General features: G+C 46.8%; 1 protein-coding gene across 2 annotated transcripts in view; it reads right to left on the bottom strand.

Moving 5' to 3' along the window:
- The window catches only part of CNMD (chondromodulin), a 35,981-nt gene extending 22,924 nt beyond the window's left edge, over positions 1–13,057 (bottom strand). Inside the window, exons 1-3 of one of the 2 annotated variants that reach the window (XM_086328775.1) lie at positions 12,317–13,057; positions 11,732–11,872; positions 5,994–6,134 (exon numbers count right to left, since the gene is read on the bottom strand). In XM_086328775.1, the coding sequence (XP_086184901.1) occupies positions 5,994–6,134; positions 11,732–11,872; positions 12,317–12,868 (834 nt within the window). In that variant the 5' untranslated portion in view covers positions 12,869–13,057. The remainder of the gene's footprint in view (positions 1–5,993; positions 6,135–11,731; positions 11,873–12,316) is intronic. The other variant, XM_086328776.1, reaches the window with a different exon arrangement.
- Between the last annotated feature and the right edge of the window lie 239 nt (positions 13,058–13,296).

The raw sequence follows: 13,296 nt of genomic DNA, 5'->3' as shown, positions 1-13,296 counted from the left end.
CTATTCCCATGAAGTGATGGGACCAGATGCCATGATCTTCGTTTTCTGAATGTTGAGCTTTAGGCCAAATTTTCACCCTCCACTTTCACTTTCATCAAGGGGCTTTTTAGTTCCTTTTCACTTTCTGCCATAAGGGTGGTACATCTGCACATCTGAGGTTATTGATATTTCTCCCGGCAATCTTGATTCCAGCTTGTGCTTCTTCCAGTCCAGCGTTTCTCATGATGTACTCTGCATAGAAGTTAAATAAGCAGGGTGACAATATACAGCCTTGACATACTCCTTTTCCTATTTGGAACCAGTCTGTTGTTCTATGTCCAGTTCTAACTGTTGCTTCCTGACCTGCACACAGATTTCTCAAGTCAGGTGGTCTGATATGCCCATCTCTTGAAGAATTTTCCACAGTTTATTGTGATCCACACAGTCAAAGGCTTTGGCATAGTCAATAAAGCAGAAATAGATGTTTTTCTGGAACTCTCTTGCTTTTTCCATGATCCAGAGGATGTTGGCAATTTGATCTCTGGTTCCTCTGCCTTTTCTAAAACCAGCTTGAACATCTGGAAGTTCACAGTTCACGTATTGCTGAAGCCTGGCTTGGAGAACTTTGAGCATTACTTTACTAGCAGGTGAGATGAGTGCAATTGTGTGGTAGTTTGAGCATTCTTTGGCATTGCCTTTCTTTGGGATTGGAGTGAAAACGGATCTTTTCCAGTCCTGTGGCCACTGCTGAGTTTTCCAAATTTGCTGGCATATTGAGTGCAGCACTTTCACAGCATCATCTTTCAGGATTTGAAATAGCTCAACTGGAATTCAGTCACCTCCACTAGCTTTGTTCGTAGTGATGCTTTCTAAGGCCCACTTGACTTCACATTCCAGGATGTCTGGCTCTAGGTCAGTGATCACATCATTGTGATTATGTGGGTTGTGAAGATCTTTTTTGTACAGTTCTTCTGTGTATTCTTGCCACCTCTTCTTAATATCTTCTGCTTCTGTTAGGTCCATACCATTTCTGTCCTTTATCGAGCCCATCTTTGCATGAAATATTCCCTTGGTATCTCTGATTTTCTTGAAGAGATCTCTAGTCTTTCCCATTCTGTTGTTTTCCTCTATTTCTTTGCATTGATGGCTGAAGAAGGCTTTCTTATCTCTTCTTGTTATTCTTTGGAACTCTGCATTCAGATGCTTATATCTTTCCTTTTTTCCTTAAGTAGGGAAAACCACTAGACCATTCAGGTATGACCTAAATCAAACCCCTTATGATTATACAGTGGAAGTGAGAAATAGATTTAAGGGCCTAGATCTGATAGATAGAGTGCCTGATGAACTATGGAATGAGGTTCGTGACATTGTACAGGAGACAGGGATCAAGACCATCCCCATGGAAAAGAAATGCAAAAAAGCAAAATGGCTGTCTGGGGAGGGCTTACAAATCGCTGTGAAAAGAAGAGAAGCGAAAAGCAAAGGAGAAAAGGAAAGATATAAGCATCTGAATGCAAAGTTCCAAAGAATAGCAAGAAGAGATAAGAAAGCCTTCCTCAGCGATCAGTGCAAAAGTAGGAAGTCAAGAAACACCTGGAGTAACAGGCAAATTTGGCCTTGGAATACGGAATGAAGCAGGGCAAAGACTAATAGAGTTTTGCCAAGAAAATGCACTGGTCATAGCAAACACCCTCTTCCAACAACACAAGAGAAGACTCTACACATGGACATCAGCAGATGGTCAACACCAAAATCAGATTGATTATGTTCTTTGCAGCCAAAGATCGAGAAGCTCTATACAGTTTAGAGAAAAGTACCTGATATGTAATTTCTCAGCACACACTTAGGTCAGTCTGCATTTTAGGCTGTGGCACAGACAGTGACCCAAGCATATGACTATGATGTTTTCAAGGTACATCAGGCTCAAGTTCTAACTGTATTATAAATTACTTTCACTTTATTTTTTCTTTGTGTTATAGTTAGGTGCCAAATAGATTCTTGAAACCAATAACCTACTTACCTATCAGATAAGCTGTGCTGTCCATTTTTTCCCCTCCAGTCTTTTTTTTTTAAGCTAATAAATTAATTTATTTGGCTGCAGCAGGTATTAGATGAGGCATGTGAGTTCCCCAACTGGCGATCAAACCCAGACCCCTCGCTCGCTTTGGGAGCATGAGGTCCCAGTCACCAGACCACCAGCGAAGTCCCTCCCTCCAGCTTTTTAAATTAAAAAACTTCAAATATACACAAGGTCAAAAGAATTGTATAGTGCAAATCTATTTATATCCACCATTCTATCTTATTTTTTTTAGTTTTAGACGTATTTATTTAATATTTATGAAAATGTTGTATCTTCCAAAATTGGAGGCCATTCATTCTCTCTGCCTCTATTTTCTTCTGCTCTGGTGTTTTCTTGGAGAACTATCTTATTTCTAACCAGGATTTCTGTTATATCTGTGGGTCATTAGGGTTGAGAGGGTTGACTTAAACCAACAGCATTGATACTTTTGAAGGTATAACTTTGATACATAATGAACAGAAGTATCTTCTGTGTTCCTCAGGGTTTTGTCAGAGATTCTCTTGACGTAACTCCAGTCAGGCACCTCTGAGTCCTCTAGGCCCCCACCCTGGGCTCTGTCTTGGCCGGTTTATTCCAATTTTAGCAAGAATCCTGCTGAGTCAGCCTTAGTCTGGTCAAACTGGATATCTGATCCCCCTGACCTGCCTGCAGCAAAAATCCCGTTAGGTCAATTTAGGGAAGAACGACTGTACCTTTAGTAATCTCCCATCCACCAGCACCCAACCCTGCTCTGTGGCCATCACACTCCAGTTTTCCTTACTGTATTCAGAGTTGAGCCCGCTCTCTCTCCTTGACTACAACACCCCACAGTGCTAGCCTCCCTTGAATGGAGTCTGCCTTACCTTCGCCTGAACAACTGTTTTCTCCAATGGTATAGAGCCTGGAGCCCTTCATTCAGTGCAAATTCCCTCTCGGGGGCTCTTTCCCACCATTGGCTCCATACAATCTTGGTGGGGTTAGCAGGGGAGGCTGTTCACCTACAGTTCAGAGACTTTCCTGCTCTGGGCCGGCCTGCATCTCCATCTCCCCCCTCCTCACTTTTTAAGCTCCCTGCTTAGACCTTGGGAGCAGACCTGAGCACGGGTATGGTGTATCCTTCCCTGGGCCTGGAAGGCCCTGCCTCTGCCTCTCTGCGGTGGAAATCCTAACCATTCTTCCAGGCCTGGTTCAACTGTTGCTGATAGCGAGCAGGACCCTGCAGAGCTCCTACACACAAAAGCTTTCCCTGTCCCCCATTTCTCTGATTACAGGAAATAGGCTTCATTCAACCTCCATGACTTTCACTGAGTTCCAGTGGGCAGGTTCAAACAGCTGTTAATTAGGCAAGGGAGAGGATGCAGATGCCAGGGAGGACAGTCCAGAGAAACAGTGGTGCAGCCTTGGGGAAGGGTCCTAGCTCCCCATCAAGGGATACACATAACAATATCTGTGAGTTGTTTTGCATATACTGAAACCCCTTCCCCATGGGCTGCCCACAAGTACGGAGACCCCATCAGGTGGAACCAGAAGGTTGATGATGCTGACTCCCACTTACCCTGCTGCTGCTGCTAAGTCGCTTCAGTCGTGTCCAACTCTGTGTGACCCCACAGACCGCAGCCCACCAGGCTACCCCGTCCCTGGGATTCTCCAGGCAAGAACACTGGAGTGGGTTGCCATTTCCTTCTCCAATGCATGAAAGTGAAGTCGCTTGGTTGTGTCCGACTCTAGCAACCCCCTGGACTGCAGCCTACCAGGCTCCTCCATCCATGGGATTTTCCAGGCAAGAGTACTGGAGTGGGGTGCCATTGCCTTCTCCACCGACTACCACCAACCAATCAAAAGAATGCCCATAGCCAATCCCACCCTCTTTGAACCATTACCATGAAACTTCTCACTACCCCTTCCAGGTTGGGACACACAGTTTTGAGGGCATTAGTCCACTGTGGCTCCCTTTGCCTGGCAAAGCGAGAAAGCTATCCTTTTCTACTTCACTCAGAACTCTGTCTCTGAATATTAATTCAGTGTCGGAGCTCAGAGGCTGGATTTGGCTTCATTGCCACCTCTGCAAAACCTGCTCCATCTCCTCACTGGCAGCAATGGCCTCCCCCACGGGGACCCCACAGCTCTGTTCATAGCTCCGTGGCAGCGTGCTTCCCAGCCTGACCTAAAGCCACTTCTCTGTGGATGCCCACCTCCTGATGTCCTTGGGAGAGGGAACAAGTGTCAGTCGTCTCTGCATACTCTATGCTTCACACAATCCCATGCACACAGATAGTCAGCTCCCGTAAATGCTTCCTGAGTTTGACTGACGGTTTGTAATACAGGAGAAAGTAATAGTTCAGGTACCACAGTGGCTGATTCATGTGTTTTCAGAAGTCCAGGCTTATTTAAACCCATAACAGGTTCTATCCATCAAAAAAATGTTCTACTCACCAGTTCTGACTTAGAGAAATGTGGAAGCTATCAAAGAGAATTGATCAGTTTATAAAATATTTGTGGCCCCGTTGGCCTCTAAGAACAAAATGCAATCAATACCATTATTAGAACCAAAGGTTTATAAAACAGAAATATAGGTTTGGGATTAAATATTTTAAAAGGACATTCCTGATACATACACATGTTGAGAGAGAGGGATCTTTCTTATTTATCTGCATAGCTACCTTTGCATATCTTGATATTGTGGCATATCCTGTGTATTCAATTTTGTTCTGGATTGAATGAAAGATGCATGTGTGGGAGTCACATTTTATGATTTTATATTGAGCAGCGTGAAGAAAAAAATGCCTTTTACCTTGTCCTGGGTCTTGCAGTAAAAGCCTTTAATAGGTCTAGAGAAATTATCTCTGGGACTCGACCTGAACCGTTTGCAAAGCTATGACCAAACGAAATGGAGCTGGGCACACACAGGACTGCAGAGCCCGTCCCCAGGGCAGAGCCCACGCCAAACACAGCCAGCCCTTGTCATCACCAAATAATGGCTAATATCAGCTGAGCTCTAAGGTTAGCATCTGTTTGATATTCAAAAGGGCTTGTGAAGTGTGTTTGGGTATCAACGAGGGGAGTTCTTTCATTCAAATGAAAAGCATCTCTAGTTTTTCTCATCAATCAGAGGAAGACAGGTCGGTGAGATGTTTGTAGGCCAATAAACTATCAGAAGAGACATTATTTTTAAGAGCCTTTTTTCATGAGGAAGTCTCACCTACTGCATCTATAGGAGAGCACAAACAGTGATGCCTCTTTCTCTTCCTAGATCAAGAAAGAGAATGAGATATTTATGGTGGCCAGCCAGAGAGGAGGCCTGGAGTGACACTTGGGTTCACAGATGTCCACTGAAGCATCCATGCATGGCTTGATGTCTCCAATTGCCTGTAAATTGAATTTTTGAAAACAAACATGTGTGTCCTTTGCAAAGGAGACTCGAATGTTTCATCTGTAATGGGCTGTGTTCAGACAGCAGATGATACACTAGGCGAATTTCTCCATGCTCATTTTCTGGATTAAACGGGGAATCTGGAGCACTGAGACATGTGTGTAAATAGATCCCACCTGCTGTTGATTAGATTATTAGGTCATTAAAGTTTCCCTCCTCTCGATAACTGCCAGTTTTAGATCTTGCCACATTCTGGGAGACCTTGGGCATTTTATTTACTATGTTAAGAAGGCTGCTTAGAGAAAAATAGCTCTTGCAAGTCTTTCTGCCAAGACTTCTGATAGCTCCAAGAACTTGTTTTTTTCAGTGCTAAGGTGTTGGTTTTTCATTTTGAAAATGTCAAGGACAGAGAGTGATCCTTTCTCAGAGAGAACAGGCAACATGGTTCAGGGAGGTTAGTGGCACCATGACTGCCATAAAGAGCAGTTCCCATTTGGGTGTATGTGAGGGGCCCGCCTTCTCCGTGAATGAGGCGTCTCCCAGGCTTGCCTAGTTAGACTTCCTAAATGCATGAAATATACTTACATTCTGGAAATCATTAACTTCAACCGCTTCTTCAGCTCCACTCCCCATTTTAAAGGTCTCCAGGTTGTTCCCAGCGTCTATTTCCATTGACCCATCTTGCAACTTCCCATTGATACTCATGGTATAATGGACATTGTAAATCTGGAAGTGAAGACCAGAATTAGTGATGCTTCCCTCTTAGAGCAATTCAGGGCTTATCTTTATATAAATTAGCATTCCTGTGTCTCAGAGATACACTGAATCATCCTTAATAGTAAGACATTTATCTGGGAGGACTTCATTCATCCACCAATTACTTAATACAATGATTTCTTAAATAATATTTTGAAAGTAAAGGCTTTGATTGTCTCTGATACTAATCTGAAGAGCTCAGTGGTTTGCGATCCTGGTGGCACATAGACACATCTAAGGAGAATCTTCAGCTACCACACCTGGGTTGCCTCCACAGGATGGATCAAATCACAACCTGTGGGGATGCGGCTTGAGCACAGAGCTTTCTTTTTCTAAAGGTCGATTCTACTCTGCAGCCAGAGTTGAGATCTGTTGATGGATAAATGGACATTGAAGAGGCAGAGGGTTCACTGGGCTGTTAACCAAATCTGCAGTGGCACCTCAATTTGAAGGTATTTAAAAAAAATCCTTCAGTCGAGACTTGGCATGGAGGGTGGTATACAGTAAGGACTGCAGACAGGACTAGGGTATGCCTGAGATACAGCCACATTACAGAGAGCAAGGCCAACATGCTTGTCTGTTTCCGCTCAAAATAAGAGGGACCCCTATTAATGACGCTATGGGACAGACATAAGGTGACTCCAGTACTTTGGCCACCTCATGCGAAGAGTTGACTCACTGGAAAAGACTCTGATGCTGGGAGGGATTGGGGGCAGGAGGAGAAGGGGACGACAGAGGATGCGATGGCTGGATGGCATCACCGACTCGATGGATGTGAGTTTGAGTGAACTCTGGGAGATGGTGATGGACAGGTAGGCCTGGTGTGCTGCAATTCATGGGGTCGCAAAGAGTCAGACACGACTGAGTGACTGAACTGAACTGAACTGAAGGCGTTGTTACAAGATGTGTGATGGAAGGGGGAGAGTTTTGGCATTATGCAGGAGCATTGGGCCAGGAATCAGAAAAACAGCTGGCTACACCATTTAGCTCTGCATCTTGGGAGTTGCCTTGAATGCCAAATGATGAAGTGGGAACCTCAGAGGAGGTTTTATGTCATCAGAGCTCTGGGGTGTCACAGAGGTGGCCCAGAGCAGCTGGGACTGTGAGGTTCCTTTATCCGAGTCCCCCCCACCCACCCATGGTTCATCTGCAATTTGACCAGAGCAGCTTTGCTTCTAATCTGTTTCATGTGTTGCATTTCTGAGTAAAATCTTGTTTAAAATCCGCCATTCAAAAAACCCTTTTTACAGTGTACCACTAAATTACAGGATCCAAAGGGCTCTCTCTCTCTTAAAAAAATATTTATTTATTTCTTTGGTTGTGCCGAATAAGTTTTGAGACTCAGGATCCTCGATGTTCATTGAGGCGTGTGGGATCTAGTTCCCTGACCAGGCTCGAACCTGGGCCTCCTGTGTTGGGACCATGGAGTCTTAGCCACTGGACTGCCAGGGAAGTCCCCAGTAGGGCTCTCTTAGTTTAGACATCTGGTTAGGACACTGGTTTAAAAAGTGATTTACACGCTGCTCCTGACCAGCATGCTGCTGCTCTGCAAGAACCTTCTCTGCACTGTGGGGTAGGAGGTGGGTTTTTCTTTTCTTTTCTTCCATTTTCTGACTTAGAAGCATACATATGTATATATCTATATCTTCCTGGAGAAGGACATGGCAACCCACTCCAGTACTCTTGCCTGGAGAATCCCATGGACAGAGTAACCTTGTGGGCTACAGTCCACGGGGTCACAAAGAGTTGGACATCACTCATTGACTAACACACTATATCTTATGTATGATATATGGTTTAGTGGCTAAGTTGTGTCTGACTCTCTCAACCTCATGAACCCGCCAGGCTCCTCTGTCCATGGGATTTTCCAGGCAAGAATACTGGAGTGGGTTGCCATGTCCTTCTCCAGGGGATCTTCCCCACCCAGGGATTGAACCCAGGTCTCCTGCATTGCAGTCAGATTATTTACTGACTGAGCCACCAAGGAGGCCCAGATGTGATACATAATGTATCTCTTATGTGTTGTATAACATATACACTCTTCAAAGTGGAAGGAGTAGGAACTGATGAGGGCCATTAGCTACTTAGTGTTAGGTCCGTAGGTCAGAACTGCAAAGAGCTCAAATTCAAGTCAGATTTTTCTCCCTTATTATGAGAAATAGCTAACTGTCCCCATGGACAAACCCTGGGGAAAGTATCTGTTGTTATTGGATCATTACTTGTAGAAAACTCATTATTGCAAGACCCACAAAGCGCTGTTTTATCAGCAGAGATGTAGAAACTGTAGCTGGTACCCTTGTAGGCAACAGCTCTGCATTAGTGGAGCAGAAAATCCCGGCATTCACCACCTCTGAGCACAGGTCCTCCCCTCCTTCTGATGAACTTCAAGTCCTGCAGGACGCTGTCTCCCCAGCTCAGCTGATCATGAGAGCCACTTCCAGGGGTTCTGATTTAGGGGCATGGGAGCAGAGCCCACCAATCTCTTTTCACTTTGCACCTCGGTGGTGCTCACCATCAGCCTGTTTGGGGAAACCTGTTTTCTTTGGCTGAGCCAGGGCTCCCTGCAGGTGAGGCTCAGAAAGCGGGCTCTGTTTAGCCCCTGCGCTCTCTGAACAGCCACTGTTCATCTGAGTTACTTTTGGCTGTTAAGGCGTGCATGGCGGACAACGCGTGTGTGAGTTTCTGCTGGCACAAGTGTCCGTCCTTTACTCATGAGACAAGAGGCTCTTTTTTTTTTTTTAAAGCCTTGCATATAAACTTTTTACTACTAAAGTGATCCTGGATTTAAGAAATGAACTATTTCCAAATTCTTAGAAAATCTTAAGGAGACAAGATCATAGCACTGGAACAGTGGCTTGTGCGTCTAACTTGACTTTCTTCATCATCACCCTTCTCCACCTTCCCCCTCAACAAAACACCCTACCTAACCCAGCCTGGGTATTGCATCCTTTTAATGGAGCTGCAGCCCCTGCTTGCCCCAGAACAAGAGAGGGGGTTTGTTTGTTTTCACTTCCTCCTGAAGTGCCTGGGCTTGGAGACTGGTAAAAAGTACTGAGCCCCAAGCTCAGGAGAAGGCTGGGTTGGTGAAGCAGCAATCACAATATCTGCTCTAACTGATGGAGCTGTTAGCACCTAAGGCTATTTCTATTCAAGCACAAAGAAAGTTTATTATGTGCCAAAATTCTGCTCAATATGGTGCCTTTTACAGCCAAGGAGATTTGCTAATGAGTTTCTAATAAAGCCTGGGTTCATGAGATAATTACATCATGTTTGGGACCAACATCTCAAAAAATCAGGCTGAGAATAAAGGCCCCAAGCAATGATCTCATCCCCTCATCCCAGGCGCTTGGGTTGTCAGTTATCTCATATTGGTGGGAATTTCCCATATTTCAATGCCTTGTTCCATTGACAATAATGTGGATGAAACATGACCTCAATATTTGAGCCCCGTCACTTGTCCCCTCATTATTAACACTTCAATGCTTCAGAGTCCTCCAGCTGATTTCCAGTAAACCTGTCCTAAGGCGATTTATCCATATGAAAGGCACAGGAGGTGAATTACTGCTGCTTCTCCTCCATAAACCAGTACAGAGAAACAGAAGCACGGGTAATCTCCAAAGAGTGGGCAGTGCATTGGCTGTGGATGTCTCTGTCTGTTTGACAGAGGCTGACCTTCTCTGATTATGTTTTGTTTGGGCTGTTTAGATTTGAATTCAGGGAAAGCAGACCTGTGCATATGCTATGCATAGATGGTACCAAATTTACTCTGTTTAGTATTTTGTGATTTGTTTCTCAGACTTAAGTAATATGGATCAGCATGGAATATTTTGGGAGTTGAAAAAATAAACACACAAACCCTACTACGATTTTCTTCATTGTCCTACCCGCAGAGGAGACAGTGGTAACTTGTATTGTTGGCAATAAAATGTGATTCACTCTTCCTCTGTATTTTTAGAATTTAATACCACTCTCTCGAACCAGACAACCCACCATCTTGCAGTGAAGTAAAAGTTACGATAAAAGGAGGCCCTACTCAGTTTGGATGATCTTTCAATCTCTCTTTCTAGAAGCTTGTTAGTTAACCCTGTTTGCCTTGAATAATTAAATGCCAAATGGTACCCATTTAAATATATATCATGACCAAAATCTCTACCAAAAAAAAAAAGCAAAGCTATTTCTGTCCCCAAAGGACCCATACCATGGATGTTTTGTCGTCTAAAAGATAGCATTTACATTTCCCAAGGGAGGACAGTCTAAACCCTGCTATTAATGGAGATGGAGATATAGAAATGTTCAGATATGCTGCTTTCGAATATGAGCATCTGGCCTGGCTTCTATATTTAAAATACACAAATTCATTAAGGCACTTTTCAAATACACATAAAATACCGTGCAATTCTGATCCTACAAATCGATGCTTGTAAATTTGATATAGTCTCTAAAACAGACTTGGTGCTAAATGGCATGCTTATCTACATTAGGCATTTGAGTTAAAAATACAAATTATGCAGTGACTGCAGAAGATGTGATGTGTAAAATGGTTGAATTGCTTTCAGCACCATTTTCTCTAAGTACTGGAATTCGTTCATGCTTTGAATTTCATGGTGGGAGAGAAAGGGGAAAACAGCAGTCACGGATTCTCTGAGGGGAGTGATTAAGAAACAGCCCTTTGTGTGCACCCTGGAGAGGGAATTCTTTTCCATTAGTTGAAATCAGCTTACACCAGGCCTGGCAATGGTCATCAAGATAAAATGTTCCCCCTCCTTTAGATAGGTGAACAAAATTCAGAGTATTTAATGAACACCCTGGAATCTTGCCCATTCTGGTCAGAAGCACTTTTTATATTCCTTGAGAGCCAACGGAGCTTCAACATAAATAGTTGCGCTCATAGAAAGTAGGACGGGGGTCAGTAAAACATTTACCATTAAGTCACATGTGATCAGGCCAGAAATGATTTTTAAAGATATTAGCTATCTTTAAGGAAGTTAGATTTTATTTTTCTTCCCTTACAACAAGAGAGAAGGGCAAATTAAAGGATGAGGAGTGAGAGGACAGAGAAAAGAGAGAGAGAGGAGAGAGAAAAGAAAAAAGGAGGGAGGGAGAGAGAAAAAGAGAAGGCGCTAGTGGGAGGTCAGGTTCATCCCCTTATTAGGTCTGAATGTTCCTCCGCTACCTTTGTCCCAGGTTCTTCAATTCACAGCCTTTCTCGGCTGGGAGAGACCATAGTTTCATTTCTTCCTAAGGGTGAGTAAGGCGAGGCCAGAAGGGCCGTGCCTAACCCGTGGTCCCTCAGCTGCTTAGTGGAGGCGCCAGGCTGCGATGCGCCTTCCCGGAGAAGGGCTTCCCTGAAACCCTCCACTGCATCCCCCGGCTACACCGCTTTTGAAGCCCAGACTGGCTTTTCTACGAAGTTGCCCGTCAGTGGGAAGCCACGTCCTGGAGTTGGGTGGAAGAAGGGACGAGGTGCCCGGGAGGCCCCCGAGGGCACAGCATCCGCTGGGGCCCCCGAGGAGGGGACACGCGAGTGATCCAGGGGCCCCGGCCACCCCTTGCGCCTCCGGACTTACGTGATTGTCGCTCCCCTTCCAGAAGTAGAAGGCCCCGATGGCCCCCAGGAGCAGCAGCACCGCCCCCGAAATGAGGACCACGGCTCCGACCTTGAGCAGCCGCGCGGGGCTGGAGGGCTTCACGGTCACGGCGGCGTACGCCTGCGGGCGGCCGGGAGAGGACGCGTCAAGTCCGCGCGCAGCGACCGCGGCATCGGGGCGCCGGTGGGAATGGGGAACAGCGGCCCCGGGCTCCTCCGGGCGCCCCGTTTCTCCGCGCTCCCCTAGCCGCGGGTCCCTGGGCCTCAGGCCTGGATGAGCGCTGAGCAAAGGCTTCGCGGTTCAAGGTCGTCGCCCCGCGGGTCTGCTATCTCAGCGGCCTCCCCTCCGCGACGCCCTCTCCTCGCTCCCTGTCCACCTTCCTCTTCGCGCGCATCTGGGGATGCCCCGGCCTCTGCACCCGCACCCGCGTGGGGCGCCACCCCAAGCCCCCATCTGGGCGCCCGAATTTGCCCCCACCTCCCAAATTCGGTGACACGCAACTCGTAGACCCGGGACGGGGGCGTTCGGGCCCCCGCAGGTCTGGGGGCCCCGAGCAGTACTCACCGGGGGGCTGCAAAACTCGACGTCGTCGGGCCCCACCAGGGCGATGGGCACTTTGTCCGAGTTCTCCGTCATGACCGCGGCCGCCGGAGCAGGACACCAGGAGGCTTGGCTGGCGCCCTGGGCTCTGGCCTGCGGCCCCGACGTGCCGGGCATTTCAACGCGGGGCACGCGCGCGCACACCGTGCCCTCCGCCTGGTCCAGCCCAGAGCTCCCCACCCCTCCTGGCGCCTCACCTCTGCCCTGCCTTCCCTCGCCCGCCCCGGAGCAGCGGTGAACGCGCCCAGCTTTCCACAGCCCCCTCTTCCCGCGCTCTCCGCACCCCCTCCCCCAGCCCCTCGTGAGTCTGAGTGTGTCAGGATGGGGGAGGGGGAGGGGACCAAGGATGCTGAGCCCCGCGACCCCACGACATGCCGGATCGCCAGGACTCTTTCCGCCGTCTGGGGAGCTCTCAGGGTGTCTGAGGCTCTGCTGGGCGGCTGGCTGGAGGCCCGTTCCCTGCAGCGAACTTGTGTGTGTGCTGGGGGCGCCGGCGGAACCGGACACAGACCGCATCGGGTGGACGGGGGACCCCGGTCAAAGTCTGCGGGGTTGACGCCCGGCTGGCACTGCTGGGTGGACCCCGGACAGGCGCGCGGACCCGGGTGTTAGCGATGGGCTCTCGTCCCACGTTTCTCTGGGAGCCTTAGCAGGAGGCTCAGCAGGGAAACTGGAAGCCAAGCTGGGAAAGAATAAGAATAGGTTCTGGTTGATTAACTAAGGAAGTTAAACAAAGAGACAAAAACAACAATGGCAACAAACAGACACCAAAAACACTGTTATGTCTAAAGAAATAGTCAAGTGTGTATATATATATATATATATATACACACACATACACAGTATACTATATATATAGTATACATTTTATACTATATATAGTATACATTTTATACTATATAGAGAGATATAGATATAGTATTAATATGTATTTTAAAAGCAGA

The sequence above is a fragment of the Bos grunniens genome, chromosome 12 (genome assembly GCF_055505025.1).
Source record: "Bos grunniens cultivar Pamir isolate PY7600 chromosome 12, Bosgru_T2T1.0, whole genome shotgun sequence".
NCBI lineage: Eukaryota > Metazoa > Chordata > Mammalia > Artiodactyla > Bovidae > Bos > Bos grunniens.
The sequence above is the reverse complement of the archived record's forward strand: the minus strand, read 5'-3'. Positions and strand labels throughout refer to the sequence as shown.